Source organism: Styela clava, chromosome 9, assembly GCF_964204865.1.
Source record: "Styela clava chromosome 9, kaStyClav1.hap1.2, whole genome shotgun sequence".
Taxonomy (NCBI): Eukaryota; Metazoa; Chordata; class Ascidiacea; order Stolidobranchia; family Styelidae; genus Styela; species Styela clava.
This window is the reverse complement of record NC_135258.1, coordinates 240,516-268,115: the sequence shown is the minus strand read 5'-3', so window position 1 is coordinate 268,115 and position 27,600 is coordinate 240,516. Positions and strand designations below refer to the sequence as shown.

The window sequence follows — 27,600 nt, the reverse complement described above, 5'->3', positions numbered from 1 at the left end:
CCAATGTACATAATCCGGTTTCGAAGGAATGGTTATTTCTCCCGTTGAGAAATCCGTTTGTCAATTGTAACAGTTTAACCATGCTTATACCTGACATGGACTGAATACTGAAAAGTAAGTCGTGGTTCGTCATATGATTATAATTTGGTTGCTGATCGATAAAGTCATCTTATCGGATTTCCTCTCCCCAAAATAAATATCGAAAATACTGTTATAATATGATAATTCGAAATAGGAAACCCGTAAGCCTGCTGACCTTAAAATTACACAAGCAAATCGTAGGCCAACGATTCGCCATGTATGCTTCACCAAACCTTGCGTTATGAATTTTGTGTCGGGTTAATTCACAAAATTATTGTTAACAATGCTTCGTATAAGTATTTCGGGATTTTTTGTACAAAGCCCCCATCATAAAATAACACCTCTGAATTCGCTCGAAATACGAAAAGATCTAGTTACTTTTTTGGGGCGAGGGTGCAGATTGCGCCGAAAATTAAATTCTCAAAACATTTCTAACGCGAACCGCAGTTGGTGCAAGACAATTTTTTAAGGTATTATATGAAATCACTCAACATCGGACGCGATCGACTACTAGGAACGTGGCATTCGACCGGTCGATTGCGATCAGCGTGTTGGTTACCCCCGCGCATCTTTAGAAATAATATTTTATTGAAAGGCACATTAAAATTTTCAATTGCTTACATTTCAATTAAAATATAAATATAATACCTGTGTAGCGCTTCTTAACCCATGCAACTATTTTTCCCAATCTGGGGTCCGCGGACACCCGGGGGTTCGTGATGACTGCACAGGGGGTCCGCAACGATGTGAGGAGTCTAATCGGTCTTTAATGATTGATTTCAATCAAAAAGCATTTGCGTTTTTTTGGTTGAGCGTTTCAGACAAATATACATTTCTGTCAGAAAAGGCAATTAAATTTGTATTGTTTTTGTAACGACCTACTTGTGTGAGACAGAATTCACAGCTCTCACCAATATGATGACAAGGTACAGTTCGAGTCGGACTTACAAGTTTGCTAGCCACAAATTGCTCCGAGACTTGATGAATTGTACAATAAAAAATAACCTCTTCCATCACATTAACGTTTGTGGTATAAATGAAACAATATCCTCAATCGTTAGTTAGGCCCAGAAATATGGCCCAAAAAGTTTGGGAAACACTGCTCTATAGCAGGGGTGGTCAGCCTGCTTTCGCCGAGATCGACTAAAATCTTCGAAATCGCTTGCGATCTACTGATCGATAATTATGTCACGCAAAAAAACGGACGAATACCCGAATATGCAGATAGCTGCACACACACATACAAAAAAGGCCACCGCTGGCAAAAAGCTAGGCTCCTAGACGCATTCCTAATCAAATACCCAGAAAAAGTGTTTTACGATCCATTTAATTTGTTAAGTTGATTATGCAACTGTACCAGGAGTTAATGTTTTATCACTATTTATTCAAATAATACAATTCTGATATAAGGCCTGCCTAAATTTGAAGTGTTTGAAATTCCTCAAAAACTTGAAAGTAGCCATGTAATATCTTCTAAACAACAAAAAACGTACTCTCAAACCATAATGTCACGTGGCTACTCAAACGTCGGTATCTAATTTATAAGTTACTCCAAGTACGATTATTCGCTCGGTTGGAATTAGAAAAACTGGGCATTCGGATTCCACTGCTGCCAGTGGTGGGATTCAAATTTTTTGTCAGCCGGTTTCTTGACGAAAGTTTTTTTTTTCAGCCTGTTCTGTTACAAACAGAACATTCACAGTAATCAGTAATGCTAACCTGTTCGCTTATCTCATAAAGTTCCGTGAGACGGTTCTATAGACCGGTGCGAACCGGCTGCCCACCACTGTCTGCTATCGTTGCGAATAAAATTTATCACATTACTATTGGACTGGCACACTCCATAAGGTATCAATGAATCGATTGTCAGTCAAGGCAAACGCTATTCGACAAGTTCATTCCTAAATCTTGGCAGCGGCGAAACTCACATTTGTTATGTAATAATATGCTCTATCGGGCTTGCCCCGGCTCAAATAGTATATGTGCATATCGTATTTGTCGCCTGTTTCTGTTCCTTCCAGTTTTAAAATACGCTATCAACAAGAACCTACTATCCGTTTTGCACCTAATATCTCCAAATAATAACGGAAGCGGAGAAAAAATATTTTTACAAGAATTTTTGATAGTGATGACATTTAATAAATACAAAAATTCCTGCAGCCCAATATAAGTTTGTAGGAACGGGTTTGTATCAAAGTCACCAACAACGGTTTCCCTCAGTTCAGAAAATGTATATAGGCTATGTCACTAAGTAAGCTGCTGTAGGTCGTAGCGAATGTGGAATCTATTGATTTCAATGTTATGTAACCCCCTATATATTAATAGTATGTGAATTCAATGGAATAGGTCATTTTAGCTATTTCCCTGATAAGGGTTTATCGCGAAAAGCCTTAGCAATACTCTCTCACTATCGAGCGTTCTTTTTATCGCCCTTTCGTCCCAGGCTTGGAATATAGTGTTCATTATGTTTTGGGATCTTACTGCTTTGGATTCGACCTTGTAACTGTATTACGGTATTAGGTCTAATTCTATATTTCAATACGTGTCTGTATTTGGATTCGATTGGGCAACTTTACAATATACGAACATTAATCTAATGCTCCATAAAAGAGTTAATACGGAGCCAAATGGCTCTTTCAATGCTGAGGGTTGCCAAACCGTGGTGTATAGTATTTTACTCCGAAGAAGGCTATGATAAATCGGCACTCCAGAAGTATGCGTACCAATATGGAAGTAACTAAATTTTGTTCGCCTGCTTTACATCAATTTGTATGAAGGGTCGGAAACCAATAGGCAAACACAGACAGTCCCCGAACTCTTTATAGAACTAAACTAATGAAACTCGGAATAAAATGATGGCCCACCCCTAACCTGGTACACACACTACTGTAGTACTCAATTTTCAGCTATCAGCCCTGTATTAACTTCATAAAAGACTGCTCTTTCAGTACGCAAGTTCCGTCGGAAAAACAAAAATATTTAAACTGTTTCAATACATATCGGTTGGTTTGCGATACTAAACATAAATTTGAGGAATGGATTCACGTGAAAACGTAAACGAAGATGAACGACTTGAAATATTTGGAAGAGGTGGATGGTTGTCTATATAACATATAAGCAAATATTCGTTATTATAGTAAGTCTAATGAGCACATAAGCCCTGGTATAAGACAAGGAATGGCCAACCGCTTTCGATCGCACTCGACTTAAATCTTCAAAATAGCTCGCCATCGACTGATCGGTAATAATTAGGCTTACCATATATAAGAAACCAAAAAGCGGGACAGTGTGGATTGGACAAAGCTTGGTTCGATTTCAAGACTCAGTAATATTTATCTCGTATGAATATTAGTAATATTCAAGATTCAACTCATTGGAAAACGTGCACCTTTCTTGGTATTTAGATAATTCAACGACAGTACAGTTAACGTTAGGTGTTGAATTGACGTATTAAATATATAATAATTATGACATAATGTAACAGTGAGTCACAATTCAGTAATAAATGGGCTGCCTTTGTTAAAAACACACAATTTTACTTTAATATTAAACAAAATATATTTATGACTGCCATACTGCATGACCGGGACATTTAAGTCTAACGGGCGGGACGCCGGAACAGATTGTCAAAACCGGGACTGTCCCAGCTAAATTGGGACGTATGGTGACTGACATACACGAAAACGAATGAGTACTGAATATGTGGTGACTGCACATATATAAAAATTCCACCGATGCCAATTAGGTCAACTCTGTATGCGCACTATTCAAGAAATTGCCACACCGAACTGCTATCGTTCCAAATAAAATTTACAAGTATACTCTTGGAGTGAGACGACAACTATTGCATACTGCAGAAGTTATTGTGGAATTGTTCGTTAGTCGAGGCATACGATATTCGGCAAGTTTATTTTATTTATTATTATTTATATTTATTACCTCGGCAACGGCGAAACTTGCATTTGTTACGTAATACTATGCTTTTAACGTCTCTATTGTATACTGTATGTGTATGACTTCAGCATGCACTGCATGCGATTTTGGGCATTTACAGTTCTGTATTCGTAACAAGCACTGCATGAAACTGGTTCAATGCAATTTTTGGGGGTATGTTATCATATTCACCCAACTCCAGACGCGATCGACTACTCGAGACGTGGAGTTCGACGCGTTGGTCACCCCATCATCGCGTCGCTTCATTTAATTGTGACGACTAACTATTCCTTCGACTTGACAAGCCATTTAAATCCACATGCTATCTATTTTTCAATACAACGTTGCGTCGCCTTTCACACAAAAACATAACTTTGCACAAGCCTTCAAAGTTATGGTATTTATCTATGATTCGTCTCTCGCCACATTGCACCTTGAATATACAAATAATATACGAAAATGCACTCTCTCCCTTCAAGTATTCACGTTTTAGAATCACAACTGTCATATTCGGGTCTTTTGCACAAAGTAGACGCCCCTCCCCCTTCCAAATAAATTTAAAATCCCGCCAGCGCTAAAAAAAATAATAACCCTCCATTTAGGGCGATGAATGCAGATTGCGCTGGAAATCAATTTTTTAAATCGTCTCGGCGGTGTGGCGCATCGTGCTAAGCGTTAGGAATACACTCGCCACCGCATCTCTTATTACCATTTGTGGGTTCGCAGGTTCGAATCCCATGCAAGGATAGTTATGTGCGAGAGGATTGCTGGACTCCTGGCCGTCGTTGGGTGGTTCACGTAACCGCTGGTCGGTTACGGCTTCCTCCACCATCAAGTACATGCTTCCAAAAACAAATAACTGGCTAATCCCATACCCGACATGGAATGGTAACCGGACGAGAAGCCGTGGTTCGCCTAATGATTAAGCCGTCTTATCGGCTTTCCTCCCCACCGAGATAAATATGTAAATCTTTCCTTCCTTCCTAACTCATTCTTAATCCGAACCGACAATTACTAATTTATTGTTTCAAAACGTGGCGGGACCTTTTTTCATTTAATAAATGTCACATCTGTGACGGGGGCATTGTGCAAACGATCCTAATATTTTATCGACAAAGCAAAATTGAGGCTGAATCATTTAGATTTTAAAATTACTTTCGCTACATGTGCCTGATACGATGGACTAGTGAAAAAAACATGCCCAACAAGGCGGCCTAGTGGAGTTGTAGGTAGGGGGAAGCAAGTAACTTGCTTTTTGTTAACAAAGAGTTTGATTTTATACATGTGAGCTTGTTGTTCAGTTTGATTTATTTAATAATACAAACGTTTCACTTTTATTTTACCTTCAATTTATTCATTCTCTTGTACAACAACAATTATAATTTGTTTATCCCTGAATTTTTTTTGAAGTTAGGTAAAAATGGCATCATTATCAGAAACTCGGCCGCGCAGCAGAAAATTTTTGCACTACTCTGCGCGACAAGCCATGATTCTCAACACGGTTTATTTCTACAACGTTTCAGCACCTTTCATTCCGAACAAGCGTTGTATAACCTGTCAAAACTATCGCCCTGAATATATGCGAAAATTTCCTGAACTGTCCTTCAAATATTCACACTTCAAAATGCCAACTGCAACACAAGATGTACAGTAATATCTGAAGACAGCTGATGCGCGCACAGGAAGGACGGAAATATCAAACAACGCTGATGCGGAATCTGTCGGTTTCATTTAATTGAGGTAATTAATCCTCGGACAGAGAAGAAATTAGTAAGATTGATAATCAGTATTAAAAAATAATATGCCAGTGAGCAGCCCCGGGCGTTAGTAACCAACATACATTACGTTGATCTCACTAGCTCAACGGTTCCCGGCCTTCTTGTCCTTGCGGCGTCAAATTGCCAGGAAGAAAAGAAACTCACGGCGCCTTTGCACGAACAAAATGGTATTATAAAACATCGTTAATTCGTACTTTATGCCTTTTGAAGTTTGTAAACATGTATACCCAATGGAACAAAGGCAAAAGAACAACTTTTCTTCTTCGTCTCTGCCTCATTTTCTTTTAAAATGCGAAAATTCCGCTAATCTCGGTTTGACATGTAAGTAAACTGCTGCTCACAAAATTAGTGTCTAATATTTATTGTTACTTAACAATAGATGTAGACAATACGTAACAGAAAGTTAACGACCTAGAAAGGTAAAATTAATTTATTGATTCATAACACAGCATTTAAAATATGAAACAATAAAACATTTATAATAAATACAATATGTAAAATATTTAAGCATATATTAGCTATGTTTAACACAATTCCATTAATTTTCGCCGCACACGTAGCAACTCAACGCGGCGCACGCTTTGGGAACTGCTTCATTAGCTCATTGCTGTTTTTCTGAACGTATTGACATTAACTCTGACATGGACCAAATCCAAATTTTGATGTTTCACTAAAAATACCTCAGGGAATTTCTTAATATTGTGATAACATTTAGCTTTGGCACAGGCCTTATTGTTTTCCAGTTTTGCTTTTGTAAAACTGTAAATATTGTTCATAATTTGACTTTTTACGTCACACCTACATGGCCCGCCAATCTAGGTATCGAAATGTTCGACCCCTGGTCCAAAAACCTTGCCTACCCCCTATATTAACTGCTTCAAATCTTTGTCAACTCGCGTAATATAACATTTTAATTTAATTAACATGAGATGTAATATCTAGAGATAGCTGATAGCACAGGAAGGATGGAAATATCAAACAACGCTAATGTGGAATATGCCGGTTTCAATTAATGACGTGTTAATTAATCATCGGACGAGCAGAACGGGAATAAGTAAAGTTGATGATTATGTTTTAGAAAATAATGTACCAGTAAGCGGTCAATTTCAACGAAGATATTTGAATTTTTTATGGCGTTAGTAACAAGCATACGTTACGTTGATCCACTAGCAGCGTTTCCCAAACTGTCTTTCGTGGAACACTAGTGTTCGCGAGCGTCTTCCGAGTGTTCCATGGAAAATAAATCAAAAATACGTCTAAATGGGTCGCCATGGCGATCTAGGGACCGTGCGGTGGCAATTTATTAGGAAAACAACTCACGGCGCACTATGTTGTTATCGTTAATTTGTAATTTATGCTTTTTAGAGTTTTTAAACATGTATGCCCTATAGCAGTGGTCGGCAACCCTTTTCAAGTGACGGACCGGTAGAGCCTGACCACCTTTATACAAACCAACTATGTCTATGCAATAAATTGTACACATTAGGAATATTCTGTTGTCGATATACTAGAAACGACGGTGATGCTATTTTAGGCGATATTACAATTTGTTTGTTGGCCATTAACTGTTCCCACATTGAAGATATGGTCGACATTGACACACGTTACGTGTTTCTTAGATCCAGCCTACTTCGATAGTTCGTTTGTTTTAGTTACCAATATTGAAAACCGGGCCTCACATTAATAAGATTTCTGGGAAGGTAACAATCAATGCCTGTTAACCTTTCTGACCTTAGTCTGGGTATTGATGTGATGTTTTGCCAAAACTAATTATTTTACTCGATGTGCCAACTTTAGGATTATCTGAAGTATAGAATTAGCACTGACTAGGTATGACCGGTTAGCTACAAGCCAGTAGTGGTGTAGTCACGTTTAGAGATGTATCGGCAATATCGGTCAATTTTTCGGTATCGGCTGAGTGTTTACCGATATATTTTGCTTTTTAATATGATCCAAAATATTATAAAAAATAAGTTAGAATCTTGAAATTCTTTTATGCTTGGATTGATCGTAAACTATGAGCCATTCACATGTCGGGAATAGGATTCACCTATTTTTAGCATTTATCAGCCAAACTGGCTCAACAGATTTGGCTATTTTAGCTGCTAAATTTTCAATATTACATGGTAATTATGAAGAAATATATCAATCGAATATTAGTGGATGTTCCGATGTGTAAAATACGACGTTATATTGACAGAAAATCCTGCGCACTTAATGTATCAGTTTGATGGGATAAATAGGTTGAACATTTATTTATTTTACCACCAACACTAGCCAAACCCTACGCGTTTTCCAATTGAACATCGGGATTAATAGCGTTAGTACTCAACGCATCTGAACCAATTAACATTTTTGATCCAAAAAATCAATTGCTTATTATGTGATATATCTCGTTTTCAATCTGAAATATAGTGCGCTATTAATAATTCTCAAAGACTATTGTTTTAACCCGTCTGTCCTGCATTTGGGAGGTAATAATTATAGTATCAGAATATCGGCCGGCAATATCGGCATCACCGTTTTGAGCTAATATCGGATCGGTATCAGTGACAAAAGTGGTATTGGTGCATCTCTAGTCACGTTCTCAGCGAGAATCATCCGGCATTATCGGCATCGCCGTTTCGAGCTAATATCGGATCGGTATCAGTGACAAAAGTGGTATTGGTGCATCTCTAGTCACGTTCTCAGCGAGAATCATCCGGCATTATCGGCATCGCCGTTTCGAGCTAATATCGGATCGGTATCAGTGACAAAAGTGGTATTGGTGCATCTCTAGTCACGTTCTCAGCGAGAATCATCCGGCATTATCGGCATCGCCGTTTCGAGCTAATATCGGATCGGTATCAGTGACAAAAGTGGTATTGGTGCATCTCCAGTCACGTTCTCAGCGAAAATCATTTTGTTGGAGATGCCTTATTCGGATTGATGAGAGACATTCTTATACGGGCGTAGAAGAAACAATTGACCCAGCATGACATGGCAATTGTTTGTAAAGTCAGACATGCTGCTCAGAGGTGTTGTGTCTGCCTGGTTTTGGTTTGCTGTTGGGTGCTGTTTTTAGTCGTAAGGTTAGTGGTTATATTGTAGAGGTTTTATTACGGCCTTGACCGTTTTTGTGTCACCTCTCTGCAGACCTGTAGTAATCTTTCCGCGGACCAGCGATGGGCCGCGGCCCGGTGGTTGCCGACCGCGGCCCTATAGAATTAGGGCTGGGCATTTCGAATCGAATATTCGAATCGAATCGAATAGTAAATTATTCGAATCGGTTCAGACGGGAATTTCGAATCGCCGCCATCTTGTTTTTTTTCCTGTCCACCAATGGTCGAGGCGATTTAACGATTTTTTTTTTGTGGAGCCATCTCTCGGCGGGACATTTCGATCGCTGTTTTTTTTTATTTTATTTCTCTCACATCTGTATTCTGTAGGCGGCGTTTGAACATGTCCAGACTTGCACCTCTCCAAAGCCCCCTCTCTGCTCTCAGCTGTGAGCAGGACAAACGGCCGAGCTTCTCTCTCATATTATCTCTCGCACGTGCTACGCCGGCGTGATTTTGTCACGCACGCTTTTATGGCGCGTAATTTGTTCAGAATGCGGGAAGATCGGTTGCGCCGTCAGTTAGGATAGGCAGTTGTAGGACAGGCAGTTTTACACTTGCGTATGTTTTTGTGATTGCCGACATTGCAAGTGAGAAGGTATAGAAGACTAATTTGCGTGCTTTTTTTGCAGAATTATTGTGTATTTTTAAAGGGGTTTCTAGAATATTGTATACCGGTACTCGGCAACAGTACGGTATGATGAATAGGAAATCTCCCGTTTGGCGCCACTTTACTCCCCCAGCCAAAGACGATGACGAACGCCAGTACGTCGTGTGCAAGAGATGCGGAGACAAACTTAGTTACCATGCTACCACTAGTAATCTATTAGCCCATATTAAAAGAAGGCATGTAACTATTTGTTTGAACCCTGATAATCGAAGTGATTTGGACGAGTCCTCCAGTAAACAGTCCAAATTGGAACTTATTCGTCCCATCCTCCCTGCTCAGCAAGAAAAGATTACTTCTCTAGTTGTGGATTTTATTGTAAAGGATATGCGCCCGCTCAGCACAATAGAAGGAACACATTTCAAGCGCTTAATGGGACATGTTGCACCAAATTATTCACTGCCATCCAGGAGGACCATAACACGACGTGTAGAGGAAGAATATTGTGAAAAAAAGATGGAGCTTAAGAGACTTCTTGAAAACATTAAGCATATGAGCTTGACTTTCGATGCTTGGACTAGTGTGAAAATGGAAGCATATTTGGGCATTACAGCCCATTATGTTGATGCCAAATTTAATCTGTGTTCATGTGTGTTAAGTGTGAAACCTTTGGATGATAGACATACTGCAAAAAATATTTGTGAGTGGGTAGAAGAAGTTCTCAATGACTTTGGTGTTAGTCCCCACGCTGTCTGTGCAGCAGTAAGCGATAATGGATCTAATATGAAGGCAGCCAAAGATATTTTTCATGAAAAATTTGGTTGGGCTAGTGTTGCTTGTGCAGCGCACACTCTCCAACTTTGTTTAAACAAAGGATTGGGAATAAACGGCATAGAAAAACCTCTTGCAGCAGCTCGACGACTAGTGCAACATTTTAAGAGAAGTGAATTGGCGACCAGTGCACTGGGGAAAAAGTGTGAGGAAATGAAGCTTACCTCCAAAAGACTCATAATGGATGTATCCACAAGGTGGAACAGTACTTACAACATGCTTGTAAGGTTGCAGGAATTGCAATGGCCAATTTTGGCTATACTTGGAAATAAAAATATCACAAATGCCACCAAAGCCTCCGCTCTTACAATCAAGCCTGGGGACTGGGAGATTTTCAAGCAGTTGATTCCAGTACTTGAACCTTTTGCAGAGGCTTGTTTGATGTCAATTGTGGTTCCTAAATCGCAGATTTCCATAAGAAAACTAATCTAAAATATTCCTGTATTCAAAACTTGTCATTTATTGAATGCATAAAATTTCAAATTTATCCAAATGTTGCTTGTTTTGGCCATACTTAATAAGGATTCCTAGTTGATCTGGCTAAAGTTTGTTTTCTTTTTTGACATGCTTATTTTTTCCAGCTCAAAAGTGCAATCGAATTGGAACTCACAGTCTTATTTGAACAAACAGTTGTTGAAAAAGCTGAACCTTCATCTTCTTCAGTTCAGCAATCGACATCCATCATAAGCCTTGCCTTCGAATCATCAGAGTCCGATGACAGTGCAGATACTGAGGTCCCAGTGGTTGCCAATGAAGTGAACAAATTTTTTAGTTCCAAAGTACTTTCTGAATGTTCAAACCCCCTCACTTGGTGGAAAGAGCAAAACACTAATTATCCAAACTTGAGCAAGCTTGTTGGCAAATATATGTGTGTAACAGCAACATCAACCCCAAGTGAGCGATTATTTTCTGCAGCTGGAAACACTGCCACTGAGCTCAGATCAAGCCTCACCGGATCACATGTGGAAGCTCTTGTATTTTTAAAATGCAATTCTGACATATGACTTTTTCCTTCCCATTGACTTATTGATCATATGTGACAACTTAGCAAATGACTGAGTGATAGATTTTGTGTTTTTGGGATTTCATGTATCTGAAGGACCCATTGCAATAAAAAAAAGTCACATGTAATTTTGTAGTTGCTAATTTGGTAAAATTTTTATAAGTATTCGAGATTCGATTCGATTCGAAAAAAATATTCGATTCGATTCTGAAATCATCAGGTATTCGAAAATGCCCAGCCCTATATAGAATACAATTTTATTTTGATCTGTAGTCCACAACCTGACAACACTGAACACAAAATAAAAACACAGACAAGGGCGACGAAAAGATCGAAAAAATGAGCAAAACCTAGAGAAAGGTTTATAGGCTTATAGCTAACGCTGCAAGCGTTTGTGCCCTTTTAGCCACACTCACACAAATGGAAAACACATCACGGCAATTATACTGGAAAAATTAATGAACAGCATGTACCAACATTAACACGAGAAAGTAAAATTCACGGGCATAGCTTACTTGTAGAATTATAAATAAATTTTGATGAGCGAAAGTGGTGAAAACAATTTGAAGTCATGTGACGGTGCTTGTGCCGAAATGCAAATTACAATATAGCATTTAGGTGATTAGCTTCTGTTTTACTTCGTAAACAAACAAAAAGTAAACAACAAACATAAAAACTCGAAAACGCGTTTCGGCCGTTGCTTCTTGTGGTTGAAATCATGAGCACTGGCGAATGGTGATCATTGGTCAGTCATTAAATTAATATAGACAAATAGATCTGACACCAGTTACCGACCCAAAGTATGCATGCTTTTTCCGTGAAATACATTGAATCAGGCCTGTGTCTACCAGTTCAAATACCATGTTTCCTCAATATTATTGCCGGTACCATGTCGAATTATTCAAATTTCTGTCAACAAAATTCTTTCGTTTCCAATCGTTCCAAATATACTGTTCTGTACTGTTCCTGACTTTTACCATTTGTTTCCAAGTCCTCTAACCGAGTTAATATTATCGTGTCATCGCCGATGCGTTTCGAAAATAATTAAATGATTTTAGGTGAGCGTTATGTCGAGATGGAATTACTTAGCAAATTTTTAATATTTTCGGAAGCATGGACTTGGTGGATGAAGCGGCGCTCAAGAATATGTGTACCAATATGGAGGTAACTAATTTTCAACGTATATTCACTTGGCTAACACAGACAGTCCCCGAACTTGTAGAACTAACATAAGGAAAATCGAAAATAAATTACGCCTACCCTAAAACCACCATACGGTGACGAGAAGTCCAGCAACCTGCATATCTGCACAGGGTAATTAGTGGTTACAACAAGTGGTCGTAAATATGTTGCGGCAAGAATATTCCTAACGCTTGACATGAGGTGCCACCAAAAGCCGAGCCATAACCCTATAACCTCGCAAACTCCAAATTTTGGCCAAAAAAAATGAAATTATGAAGCAAAAAGGCTATAATATGAATTTCTGTGAACTATATATAATAATATGTGTGAGAAAACAATATAACATTACAAGTAACAATTAAAAACATTGGACAAAATTATGATATCACCATAGATAACTACAAAATTGCTTCAAATTTATTATTGCATCACCAACTACAATTATGACATGACAAACTATCATTGCACAACATAAAACCCTTTAAATTGCTAAAAACTAAAAAAAAATAAAACAGTGCAAATATAAAATATACTTTGAAGATTCATTCACCCCCAAAATCAATCTAACACGACCAGTTAGAATAACATCAATTTAATTTCAACCAACTAATTCTGCCAAGTCACACATGGTTGCACAATATGCCAGAGATACCAAAACTAAGTAATCTGCCATATCGTTTACATTCTGAAATAATATTATTGAATTCTATTTAGTTACAATTCGAATAGTTTTCTTCTTGATGGTTCAAACTTATATTGCTTGCTTTTCAAATAACCAGTTGTAACTGGTTCAAACTGGTATTATTTTGCAAAATATTAAGCATGAAAAACAAGAATTGGATCTCAGACACAAAGAAGTGATGGTTGTTGTGTGATCGGAACAGTTTATCGTTTGCTAATTATCAGTTGTAACCGGTTCACACTGGCATCCTTTACAAAATTTTAAGCGGAAAAATTGCTTCTCAGACTCAAAAAATATATCTCTGTATGAATGGATTCACACAGTTCGCCTCATACCAGCTGTAACTGTTTCAAACTGGCTGATATTTTTCAGAAATGTTAATAAGGAATTACAATGGATTCTCAGACACAACAAAATAGCGCGATTTTATGATATATAGTCAACATTTGAATAATCAGCTTCTATCAATTGTAAGAATGAGATAATTGAAAATGATCTCAAGCACAGAGTATTCGCTTGTACGACTCATTTACTTCTTCCCAGTTGAAACAGGTTCAAACTAGTGTAATTCGCCAATTGCTACTTCTTACCAGTTAAAAATGCTTCTTATAGAATTCAGATATTCACATTAAAGTATACATGTTATAAATTTGCTGCCAAGTTGATCAATTTATAATATTCAAAATCCTATTAATCGCCAGATAGGAATCTAGAATACCACACTGTCAGGATACAATGACCAACAATTTATTTTTAAAATGTTTTGGTATGGTAACATGTCAGAATTGTGTGTTATTGCGCCTTAGAATAGCAAGGGCCCCTAGTCACAATAAAAAGGACCCAATTACAGTGCCACGCCCAAAATATGTTATTGTGTAGAACCTAATCACGAGGGACATCTAGTGAGGTGGCAGTGGAAGCATTTGTGGCATCACTAACTGTATCAGTGGCAGTGGATTCAGGAACTATGTCATCTGTGCTACCATCAATATTTTTGGTAAGTTTTGTGGCAGCATTTTCATCACAGGCAGCAGTGTCATCAATAGTGGCACTGTCGCTAAAGTTATCACCATTATCAGGGCTATCAAAATCTAACGAGGATGGAAGAATTTGATGCCCCTCATCATGTGTGGCATCTTCTTTGACTTCTGTGGCATCTGAATGAAGGTTGTCCGATGACACTTCCGATATGCCACTTGTGGAAGTAACTTTTAAGGGTACAGTGTTTGTGGCACTGGTATCTATATCCATGGAATCGTGATCAGATTCAGTGGCGCCATTATGTAAAAGTGAGGTATCGCCATCACTGTTTAATTGCACTCCAGTTAGGGAGTTTGAATCGTGATTAATATTTTTTGAGGAATCAGTACTCAAGTTTGTGGCGTCATCATTGAGTTCTGAGGCACAGCTGGTCCAAAAAGTAGCATTGTCAATTTGTTCAGTGTCACCACTGGTCAAGGCATCATTATCAAATTCGGTGTCACTATGAACCGCACATGTGGCATCAGTACCCACATTTGTGGCACCATCCTCCAAATGTGTGAAATTTTTTTCCACATTGATATGAGTACCTTCTTCACTCAATTCTGTGGCACCGTTATGTAATGGTGTGGCATCACCACTTTTTGCGGCATCACTTACGCTGCCAGAACTTTCAGGTGTCAGTGACACAAGTTTGTATTCCTCGAAACTTCTTGCACAGACATCAGTAAGTTTACTCAACCTTGATCCCAAACTGGATAGAAATTCATCCTCTGGATTGTTTGCTGACGTGGGAGTGAGGTTGGATGATTTGTCTTCTATCTTTATCTTTGGTGTGGATGAAAGTGAAGGCGTTTGACCTGATAAAGACAAATATAAACCGTAACTAATTTGGCATAGCAGTTTAGATAGCATATCCAACATTTCACCCAGGTTAAGAGAAATTGTGAAGGCAACGCAAAACCAAAAATATTCTGGTCTTCCCAAAACAATGGCAGCTTATACCTAGTTTAGAATACGTGGAAAACATGAATTATGAGAGCTGGACAAGTGCCCAGGTGTTGGAGAGCAATAACTTGTTAGCTTTGATACACAAACTGCTTTTCCCCTGACTTTCCTATCCTGCTATCGATAGATTAAGAAACCTTTGACTTACCATTCGTGCTCCAAAGTCCAGCAACTTCTAATGTTCGTAGTTTTCGTTCTAATTCAGCTACTCTGTTCCCGAGAATTCTATAAAGATTTTTAAAAAAATTTATGAAAACAAGGAAATTATTATTAACAAAAAAAATTCTGTATTCACAAACATTCATATTGATTCATAATCTCTTGGGTTTCACTGGTCGCTCGTAACTTTACTCAAAGATGAGTCTTTCATACTCCTGAGATTGTACAACATCAAAATACTAATACAAAATTCGAGTCAAAATAATACTAAATATTATTGTTATATAACTAAATCTATAGGTGTCGATGAAAACTTAAATTTTATAAAATTGTAAAGATGCCATATATTGTTATGGCCCTTACAGATCATGTATTAAATGAAGTAAAAATACTTGAACAATTACTGATTAAAGATCAACAAACCTGGTTGAGAACTGACCTCATAATAAAATTAAAAATGTAAAGGGACTTTATGGTCACTCTGTATATAGTTTATGATGTGCGCATATAGGAGAGGATTCACATATCCCGGGGGAGAAGGAAAACCGATTAGACAGCTTAATCATATGACTTAATCTCGTAAGGTTACCATTCCATGTCGGATTTGGGATTAGCCAGTTATTTGTTTACGGAAGTATGGTCTTGATGGTGGAGGAAGTCGTAATCGACCAGCGATTACGTAAACCATCCTGCGGCGGCGAGGTCTCCAGCAATCCTCTCGCACATAACCATCCCCGAATGGGATTCGAACCTGCGAACCAGTGCAGGGTAATCAGAGATGCATGACGAGCATTTTCCTAACGCTTAGCAAGATGCGCCACACCGCTGAGTTTATATGTTTGACGACAATACTGAATGACTAGTCAATATTTCTGATACACCAAATACAAAGTAATATCCCTGTAATTCCTTCTCGAAAACAACAAATATTTCTCCCAAATCTCCCAAGTTGGGAAAATTCCACACAGATAACCCACTCACTTGTTAGTATTCCTGAGATGGTGCAGAGCTAAATTCTTGTCGTTTATTGTTTCCAGTAGCGCTGCAGCGATGGATTGAAGGTCTGAAACATTTTCTGCTGACGTAGGAAGACCTTGGTTTGAGGAGAAGGAAATTTGAATTCAAATAATTCCTGTTTTTTCGAAGTCTTTTCTGAGTAAAATTCCATACACTACGAGTGGACAGTCTTTAGCATTGAAAGAGCCATTTTGGCATCCTTTCTATCAAACTCGAACCTACTCGGAGCCGCCACATCTACTCCAATATCAGTGGTTAATGAAACTACCGGAAAACCATGTGTACCACCGGATGTGATAATCTAGTTTTTACCAAGAAGAAGCCAAATAAATTATGTGTGATGCAATAATTCAGTTTATGAAAAAATGAAAAGACTTGAAATATAAAAATGAAATTTTGTTTTGACAGATCTGAATCACCTTAATTAATGCAAACTATTTTTACCGCTCTCGACTTATAACTGCTTTGATGTGTAATTAGTGAGCAGTAATTGACTTTTGCCCATGACTGTTTCTAAAAAAAACTGCTGTAGCCAATTTATTTCACAAGAGCCAGGTCTCCTAAAAACTAAGAGTCACAGGTTACCGATTGCTACTTACCAGCCCTATTCATCAATATCTCTTTAACTTGCTTCGGAGAAATGACAAGACCTGAGTTTCTGATCTTTCCTGGCTGTATGTCAGTGTTGGTCGCCTTTCTTGCGTTCAGCACGGCCTGAAAATAAAAGTGGGTGCGAGAAATATAAATTTTTATTGACTCCATAATCAGCATAATAGATGATAAAATAATCAATAAAAACAAAACGAGAATATCGGTCGGAGACCAAAGACTTAGATCGCAACTGCGGTTTCGATTCATGACTCTATAGTGACACCACGTGTCCATCACTAATTAATTAATAACTCGCTAATTATACGACATAATTCATCCAAAATCAATAGGCTTTTGGTCCGAGATATGATGAATACACATGTAAAATTTGGAGCAGATTCAACCACGCCTTCGTGAGATATTGCGTGAATCTAACAGACAGACAGTACTTACCGATCTAAAGATCGATAAGTAATAAATAAAACTGATTATAGATTTGTGAGAGCAAACAAAACCTTAGTAAATAAGGTTTGGAAGTGGTAAGTGTTCGCTCACCCAAATATAAAATTATCTTTTAATTAACCTAAGTGTTTTCAAAAAATGAAGCTCGCAACACGGTTTACCATTTTGATAACAATTTGGCAAAAAAAAATATTTACACAAACTTTTGGGAATGTTCCTTGGTCAAACTACTTTGAAGAATAAAATACCCATCAGGTTATTCGATTTATATTGCAACTCCTATTGTTACATCACCAATGAGTTATCCCTGATCTACCACTGCTACAGCTATAATTGGAAAGTAGATGCATGGGGAAACACCTATTGAGAAAATACCAATTTTGTCATAGTCTGAGATATTGTCACACCTGTCGCAAAATCATAGAAAACAAAAACAAACAAACAAAACGCAGGGATTCCTGAAATATGAGCAAAACTTTGGACAAAGTTAAAAACGTCCACTAAAGCACACAATACAAAATCGGGCAATATCTTTAAAAATAATTTAGAAAATCACAACACTGATCAAAAGAAGAGCAGGGTCTGGATTGTATATGCCAAGAATTAATGGGCTCAAAATAGAGATATTGAATCACACTTGTGAGTTTCCGAAATAAATATAGTATCAGAGTTGTGAATGGATTGCTGAGCAAGCCTTGGACTTCTTTCGATTACAAAGGCAAATGATGTTGATCTTCAATGGATGTTTCCCCAATCATCGTTTTTCTTGTTTACTTTTGTGGCAATTACAAAGCAACAATAAGTATGCAATTACATAACAATTGGAATTCATGCCGGCACTCAGACACTTCTTCGCTCAGACAGATGTCCAAACGTGGTTGTAAACATTGTCTCGTTTCGGTAGTTTTGGGTGTTATTTTTCAGTTGTGTTTTTAAAAAATAGTTGTGAATCAAATAATTTAGGTGATTGTTATTGTGTCTTTCAAGGACCTTTAGTTTAGTTACAATGAACAAAAATTGCGGCACATGGTTTCTTGTTTGGTATAAAAATGGTGGTTTGAACATGTGAGCCAGTTTGTAAGCAATCTCCAAAACACTAGAAATCAGCGTTGAAATTTTCGCAATGATAAAGTACAGGAAGAATCTTTCAGGGGTCAAGGGTCAGAGAAACGTCCATTCTTTAGAGGCACGTTTTAAACTGCAGATATATCTGATGACTATATTCAGGCTTTTTCATGAATGTGAATGAGTCATGAAATGCATTCAGGAAATAATGTGATTACATGCCACAGACGTTGTAATGTGTTTCCTGAACCTCATATGGCATTAGATTGGTTTAGGATAGCAATTTAGTACAAAATACAACAGATTTTTTGTGACTCTATTTGATATGATACGAGCATATTAGTGGTTATTCGCTGTGCAACACAACACTTGACAACAATTTTAATATGGTTCCTGTACCAATTAACATCATAATGGCGTCATAATATCCCGCAATGAGCAAAATTCAATAAAACATTATACAACTCTAGTTTCCAGACTTCTGTATGTGACTGCCATACAACCTTTTTACTCTGAACAATGCCCTGTGGAATCCACCACTGATCTCTAATGATATGTAAGAAGCAGCTTTACTGAAAGAACTTGAAATCCTTCTGTTTGGCACTGTATACACGTATGTGTAACACCGGTTGAAGGGACAGTATGGCGCGGCGGTGTGGCTCATCGTGCCAAGCGTTAGCGTTACCCTCGCCACCGCACCTCTAATTACTTTGCATGGGTTCGCAGGTTCGAATCTCATGCAGGGATGATTATGTGCAAGAGGATTGCTGGACTCCACGCCGCCTTAGGGTGGTTCACGTAACCGCTGGTCGGTTACGGCTTCCTCCGCCCTCAAGTCCATGCTTCCGAAAACAAATAACTAACTAATCCCATACCTGACATGGACTGGTAACCGGACGAGAGGCCGTGCTTCGCCATATGGTTAAGCCGTCTTATCGACTTTCCTCTCCCCCGGGATAAATATGTAAATCCTATCCTTTTTTCAGTTTCGTCATTGGTTGGCCAGCCGATTTATCACACCCATGACCTAAATCGCCAATATTTTTGAGTCTGACGCTCTGACCACCAGGACAGGTTTAGAACAATAGTTTCGTGCAATACTGCTTGATAAATCATCAAAAAACTTGTGTTCAGAAGGACAAAAAAACACTTGAATACTCAATGAAATAGTTAAACTTACTTTTAGTTTTCCCATTTGTGAATGCAAAGAATTCTTCTCTTCCTGACATTGCTTCACTCTTTCTTGAAGATACCTGAAATCGGAAAGCAATACTAATTTTTTTAGTTTATATAAAATTCCATGAGTTCACCCCGAACAAGGTTCCGTACAGGCATAAGATCTAAAAATTCGCTATTTACGAAAAGAGACATTTTCACAACTATTATTTTGGAAAGAATCACAATCTCACTCAAGGTCCAAGAAATTGAATAGGAGATGACAACTGGAAAGATTTCAATCCTTCCAAACAATAGAGGCTCCTGATATACAGGGTGTTAAAAAAGTAGCGAAAAATTACCAAGAGTTAAGATGACGTGCTACTTAAAACCTTTACGACTGGCACTTTATAACAGTATTATATTACTGTGAAATGCTCTTTAAACATTCAAGGGCTGATGCTTTTTAACAATTACTTTTTTAACGTTGCCATGACAAAAAAAATTTCTTAATTTTGCGTTACTTCTTTAACATCCTGTATATCAAGGGCGTATCCAAGAAGGGGAGTTCTGGAAATTTGTAATTGCCAAATTAGACCGCAACACCGAGCGGATGCAGTCGTGAATAAGGGTTTCCGAAAATCCTGAGAGTCTAAAAAGCCTTTCAAGCTACAAAAGATTGCTAAGTGTGATACAATTCTCTGGGGGGAGAGGGGGTCTGGCCCTCAGGTCCCTGGAAACACTCATGATATATCTGTAGCTACTCGTATCAAATCTTCTTTAGAGTGTTAGAGTGAAATCACTGGGTTCTCTCGGAAAACAGTAGCTTCTATATATGACAGCCTCTCCTCAACCAGGGAGAAACTTTACTGTTTTTAGGAGAGAAAGATTCTGGTTCCAAAATAACAGTGACTTCATTAGATATCAGCGGCTACAGGGCTTTGCTTGAGAAGGTAAGACCAGAATACGATTCATATATAAATGGGCCAATTTACTCACTTGTTTTCCATGCATAAGGCATCAATGTCAATAATCCTTTTCTTATCTCCATTGAGCATGAAATTCAATTCATTGTTCAGTCTTTCAGCTTTCAGCCTAAATTCATCCCTTTCAGAGGATAATTCAGTAACTTGGTCGTTTGCAATGTTCAGTTCTTGTCTGTATTGTTCAGCCTGGATAATAGGAAAAGTTATTGAATTATTCAAATTCAAAATGTTGTTTGTTTAAGATGCATGGACTTAATAGCGAAGAAAGTCGTAACTGACAAGCGGTTCTAGGTGATTCAAGAGTGTTGCTGCATAGTATGCAGTGCATACTAAACATAAATATCTGTGTCAGTGTGAAGCCGGACTCTTTAATCACTTAGGATAGCTTTCTTTACTCTTGCTACAACATTCTTGTTATATATACATACAGAACCACCAGTAAAAAAGGGATTATGGAACAAGGCCATACTTTAATTCCGATTTTTCTTATTTTAGTTCTATTACGAGTTAGCCAAGTGAATATAACCCCTGGCCATAAGTTTCAGTCCGTTCACACAACTTGATGTAAAGCAGGCGAACAAAATTAGTTACCTCCATATATTGGTACACACACTTCTGGGGCGCCCAGAAAAGTATTTATGTTAGTTGTTTTGAGCAAATCCTTTAAATAACTCAGAATAGTCATTTTTACTATAGCACTCTTGGAATATACACATACGAAATCGCTATCACAAAAGCATAGAAAAAGGGTAAGTAGTTAGTCCAACAGAAATCCAGTTGATAGCATAAGTTAAATTATTAACAAAAGAAAACAACAGCATTGGGGGGTTTGGGTCAGTTTCTTGACTCGAGAAACCTTTTTAAAAACAAGTCCTTCCAAAGAAAAATCAAACTCTTAATTGGGAACCCTCTAAACATGTATGCACTTCATTAACTTAAATAGGATGTTGGTGTCACTTCACAACGTCCCAAAAAGCCAAAGTAAAGGCCAGTTAGGATAGCGAGTGAAGTCTCTGTCTATGCAAAGGGAACGCCAGCCTTGCTATTGATTAGCAAAGTTGGAACTTAATTTGCATTGGTTAGTAAAGTAAAAAATGAAGAATTTGAGGTATGTAATTAAGAAGTATGCTACTATTTGTGGTTGCTGAAGAAATGAAAATGAGGAATATGAACAATTTTCCCACACATCCATTATGATGTAATCGTACTCTAAATGCTTCATTCAGATCTTTAATCCGCATTTAAATCCAACAAAGCAACTCAATTTTAATTGGATTCAGACATATTTCAAAATGGCTGACGGGGTCAAATGAAGACGGTCCTTAGACAATTGTGTGACTTTCCAACTCTATCTTACAAATATTCCTATCTAAAGTTAAAATTTCAGTTGGGATAAATGTTTTTGCACGAGACTCAGAAAGTCCACAGACCCCCAATTATTACGGTTCAACCTGGCAATTAGAAATTTCAAAACCCATATGGAAATTCCTGGCAACCTTGATATGTAATCCGCTATGCCAACACAGTTGACCATTAATTCACTGCTTACACAGGAATTTGTTGTATTAGATTTTTTCAGTCAGGGCTGAAGAGCTTGTTCGAAATCACATGGGCTCCTGCGCTATATTTTTTTCCCTCCCCATACCCCACCGTGGCCACTATCATGAAATTTCTGCCCAAATGCAGTTTCACGTAGGCAGGACTCAAAGATTTACACTTCTGCCACAGCATCGCTGCGTTATACGCATACGAACCCACCTGCACAAAGGCATATAGAGCAAGGAAAGATGGTTAGTTCGACGTAACCCCAGCTGTTAGTTATGATATAGGTATTTTGAATTTTGGGCTCCACCATAATGTCACAGCTAAATGGCCCCAGGTTCCGACCCCCCAACCCTCGTATTAGCTTATTCAACGACCACTATCTACAGGTCTATCAAATAAACCACCTGTTGTTTCTCCGATTCCAGTTGCACAACCAATTCCTCTCTTTCATGAGCGGGAAAATGACGCGGTCCAATGCCTTCATCTCCAATTCGTTGTCGTGCAAAGCGTTCCCGTAGCAACTAAATGAGGAAAAGACAAATGACTAATATCTACTTTTATCAGGCCTGCACAACTCAAATTACCACGAGGGCCGCAAGCTTAAATCTGAAGGCCCGGTCCGAACTTTGCCACATAAATATTTCACAAGATGAACTGCAAATCAAAATAATAAACGTGAAACAGGTATTTATTAAAACTAGTGCAAAACAAAAATCTCACGATTTCGAATATGATCGGAGTAGCGGCGCGCTTAAATAACAATGCCGGCTTTGATTGTTAGACCCGAGAAGTGGCGTGTTTCCAAATCACCCGCGGGCCGCACAGAAGTATCTAGCAGCCTTCGGGCCTTATGTTGTGCAGGCCTGACTTATATTATTGTGACGCTAGTGGCTAAAGCAGGGGTGGGCGAACTACGGCCGGCGGGACAAATCCGGCCTGTTGGGTACTCTTATTTGGCCCGGCCAATGCTGCCAGGACCAAACTAAAACCAAATTTTGATGTTTCGGCTAAAAATATGCTCATGAAATTTGTTGAGATTGTGATTGAATTTACTTATTTAACACTGTAAAGATTGTTCATAAAATATAACTTTATACGTCACACTTACATGGCCAGTCGAGTTGGGCAGAATTATTTGGCCCACGGTGCAAAAACCTTGCAGCCCCTGGGCCAAAGGCTTAGACCAGGGTTGGACAGTTACAGATAATAGACCTGGTTACTGGGTGGGAGGCACAAAACCCAACATGAATAAAAATAGATTATTTTTTACAACAGCTAGGCTAAATTTCATATAATAACAATCAGCACAATGTAACAATTGGGGTCATTATGATGTTAGTTTCATCGACAAAAATTTATATCCATAAAAACTATTGTCATATTTCAGCAAGCACAACATGAAAACTTCGGTGGACTGAATCCGGCTAGCATTAAATAATTTGCCAACCCCTGGCTTAAACCTTCTATGTTGACTTATTCAAATTCTAAGTTTGCTGTAAACTTGATAATTAGAAAATTAGGCCGACAGTTAACAATATGATACTGCTTTGAACGCTGGCACGTGGCATATTTAAATAGCAAAGCCTACCCACCTCTTTGTCGCCAGTTGGGAAACAAATTTACCATTAAGAGTCGCATCGAGACCGCAATGGCGGTTCAATTTCGATCCCTATTTCGCGGAATACTTCGAAGTAGCTCGCGGAGGAACACAGTTTGAGAAATGCTGTCCCATACAATTTATTACAGCCCAGGTGAGGTGAAACTAAAATTTGAATCTGACATTTCAACCTGCAACTGGTCCCAGTCAGAGTACATTGGTTGAAAATAAACATCACTTTACCTTCACATCTCCCAGAGCTTCGTTCAATTTCAGCTGTAAAACCTCACATTGTTTCTGTTGAGCAACTTTCTGATTCTTTGTGTCTCGAAGCATTTGAATCAAAGACGCTTGGTCTCGTGTCAATGGATAATCTGAGAACTGTCTTTTATATGCCTGGAGCAAAAGTGAATAATTACAGATCAAGGACTAGAAATTTTGAAGTCAATATTTGGGGATTATATACAAAATAATGGATTGCCATCTTTTCACCGCTCGCCATTAGTTTTCTATCTATTGCCAGCTACTGATATGGCGGCTTGTTTCGCGGTGTGGAGTATTGTACTAAGCGTTAGTGTTACGCTTGCCATCATACCTCTAATTACCCTACGATGATTCGCAGGTTCGAATCCTAAGAAGGATGTTCATGCACGAGAGGATTCGGAAGTCCATGCTTCCGGAAACAAATAACTAACTAATCCCATACCCGACATTATATGGTAACCGAATGAGAGGCCGTGGTTCGCCATATGATTGGGTCTATCCTCTCCCCCAGGATAATTATTGAAATCTCATTCTGTACTATAAAGCAGTGGTTTTCAATCTTTTATGACTCGTAAAGGAGGCTTTTATCCCTCATGTGTTCAAATAATACATGTTCAACGGACCTCCTGAAGTATGCACACCAAGATGACGCACAACCTGAACTTGGGTTGTGTAGCAGGTTAGGGTTCAGGTTATGCGACATCTTGGTGCGAATACTCCAGGAGTACCTGTTGAACACTATAAAAACCTCCTGTGAAATAACCTTATCAGGCAATGTAATAATAGGGAGTAAAGTGAAGGTAAAGTCATTTTGCCCCTCCAGTCCGATTACTATGTAGCCTCCTTAGGGAAAAGGATGGGCACGGGCCTTCCGTTGGGAGCCAATGCTATAAAGAACTGTAGTTCATAAATAAACATTAGAAAACACTGTCTGATGTATGAAAGGCCACTGGTATAGCTTCTGAAACAAAAAAAAACAAGAACATGTTCGATGATTATCACCACCTCCTGAAAACTGCAACCCCCCTTCCTCGCAATTCTCGCCACTGGATCGGCCTTTTTTAATTAACATCACATCATACCTGGCATCTGACTCTCAATTTCTCCGCCATCAATTTGAACTGATCTCGTTCCTTCTGTGTCGATTCAAGATCTTTAGAAAGAATCAACAAAGCTTCACTCTTGCTTGTCAGTTTCCTTTTCAAAGCTTGAAGCTAAAAATATATGATTAATGAAATGGTCTTTATTTACCATAAAAAAATGAATGATTGTTATTAAGGATTTTCATATTTATACCAGAGAAGGGTAAGCCTTCTGTTCAGTTGCCAACAATTAAGATATGAAAAAGTTATTCAGTAATTCAACCTATATGAATTAACTATACCAGAGGTATGTAAAGGTGACCCTAAATTGAGTATTTATCTGTGACACCTATGAAGCATTACTGTCATTAGAAGATGAACAATAAACAACGTCATTTTTGAATGGCATAGCCAGGTGGGGGCAGGATTGACAAGTGTGAAAATCCTTATGCTACGGCCACTAGAAGTACTTCAGGTACAAAACTACACGAGACCGGGAACAGTAAATGGTAGGGATGCGACGAATCCAAGATGGTTCGGCTGGGTCGAATCAGAGTTTTTGCGCTGGACTCGTATCCGAGTTCAATACTTTTACATAGCTCCGATATAAAGTGATGATGTTGTTTGCGTATATTGGCCGTAAATTAAACATTTTGTAAGATAAGACAAGTATCGGTAATTAAAAACGTTGCACATAAACACTATTGCTTTTGGGACATTCATCTTTTTTAGTTGGCGCTGATAATGATAAATAAGAATGCGTAATTGTTGATTACAATTCGGTGAGGCGTATTTACCTTTATCTCCACGAAACAGATAAAAAACAAATTCAAACTTCATTACGGGAGAGAAGCTAATTTAAGAACTCTCTTTTTCCGACGCAATCACTTTTAATAATACAAATCACGGCGCATTGAGAAGCAAAATAAAATTTATTAACATTAATTTAAGATGAATTAAAAGTAAGAATTTACCATCGGCTCTCACTAACAGACGAAAACGATAAATGTGAGAAATCCTGTGTTATTTTTTTTTGTTTTTTTTCTGCGCCTATCATATCTTTTCAATATCTAATTTTGCATAAAGCCTGTCAACATTGCTTTTTTAAATTTAGAAACGTCGAAACAAATAAGTAATAAGATAAGTAAGACAAATGATGTAATCTATGGGAATTTCTCGAGATTTTAGGGAAAATTATTATTTTGACCACATAGAAATGCCATTATTGCCGATTTATCCAAGTATTTAGTATCAGTGTTTTAACCCAAAGTTGAGTTACATGTGTAAGTATTATGAAGTGTTGAGTATTCATGTAACTCAGCTTCGGTTAAAACACTGAACTAAATACTTGGATAAATCGGCAAAAATGGCATTTCTATGTGGTCAAAATAATATTTGTGTAGTAAAATTAATTTGTGTTGTGAATTCACTCCTTGATAGCTCTTCATCTTCGCCGATGTGAACTCACAATTCTGTCCGGAATATAAAAAACAAACTATGATGTCCGCCGTTGCGTGAGAATCATTGTTTCCTTGTAAATAAAAAAGTGCTTTAATATAGTTTACCAGCATTAACTGGATTGTCTGCCGCCGAAATGATTGCGGTGACAAAAAATAATCAGCGATTATGACAAAACTATGAAATAAAAAACGCCGTGATCTTAACGAGTTTTCAGTCTTCTGATAATATTCCAACGAATGATTCGATTGGAAAAAATTTCATGCATTTGATCGTCGCTATATGCGAGCTTGTATTTGTGCATATAAACGAATATAAAGCCACTGACATCCGCGAGTTGAACTTCTCTCTAAAATTAATTTTCACAATTTTTAATGTCTTATTTCTAAATGTGGGTACCCGCTGACTACAAGTGATGGTCGATTTGTAGATGATCGAAATATTTATCAAACGCCTTACGTCGTTGTGAATTGCACTTTTGACGCACTGTTTTATTTCACCGTAAGCGTTAGATAAAAGAGAGAACACTCTCGTGGCAAAACAGAACGAAAAAATAGAATTTTCCATATAATGTGCCATCAGTTTGCGATTGACTATCGCGTGACGTATGATGTCCTGGACTCGGGTAAAATCATCAAAGGCTCGGGCCGATTCAGAGTATCAAATTATGAGAAATTCGACTACGAATCCGAATCTTGTCGCATCCCTAGTAACTGGGCTTTTATTTATTTTTTCAGTCCAGATGGCTAGGATTGGAAATTAGTTCACCTCTGATACCAGTGTCAGCCAGTCAGCTTCAGTTCGCCTTCTCCGGTCCATGATCTGGTATATTTTTATAGTTATTCACGTTCCAAATCCAGCTTTGCCACAACCCGCCGCATTTCGAAACAATGTGAGGAGAGCCCTACAACACTAACATCGACACACCGCTCTAAATGAAAACGCCAATCGATTGCTTGCCACGTAGAGGTGCAGTGAGTCAATATATGAGACAAATGGCTTCCGTAATCAAACCCGGTTGTTAGTGTCAATAAA

At 38.2% G+C, this 27,600-nt stretch overlaps 2 protein-coding genes across 2 annotated transcripts; one reads left to right on the top strand and one right to left on the bottom strand.

Moving 5' to 3' along the window:
• The first annotated feature begins 9,590 nt into the window (after nt 1-9,590).
• Nucleotides 9,591-11,332, top strand: LOC144427219 (E3 SUMO-protein ligase ZBED1-like). Its single transcript, XM_078116075.1, has 2 exons — nt 9,591-10,700; nt 10,910-11,332. The coding sequence occupies exons 1-2, from the start codon at nt 9,591-9,593 to the stop codon at nt 11,330-11,332; spliced, it is 1,533 nt and encodes a 510-aa protein (XP_077972201.1).
• Nucleotides 11,333-12,783: 1,451 nt separating this feature from the next.
• On the bottom strand, nt 12,784-27,512 carry LOC120338997 (uncharacterized). The gene is made up of 10 exons (XM_039407028.2): nt 27,334-27,512; nt 25,108-25,239; nt 24,005-24,157; nt 22,569-22,685; nt 20,633-20,805; nt 19,659-19,731; nt 16,960-17,074; nt 16,325-16,436; nt 15,333-15,409; nt 12,784-15,036 (listed from the first exon to the last, which is right to left on the bottom strand). The coding sequence occupies exons 1-10, from the start codon at nt 27,382-27,384 to the stop codon at nt 14,078-14,080; spliced, it is 1,962 nt and encodes a 653-aa protein (XP_039262962.2). The 5' UTR covers nt 27,385-27,512; the 3' UTR covers nt 12,784-14,077.
• Between the last annotated feature and the right edge of the window lie 88 nt (nt 27,513-27,600).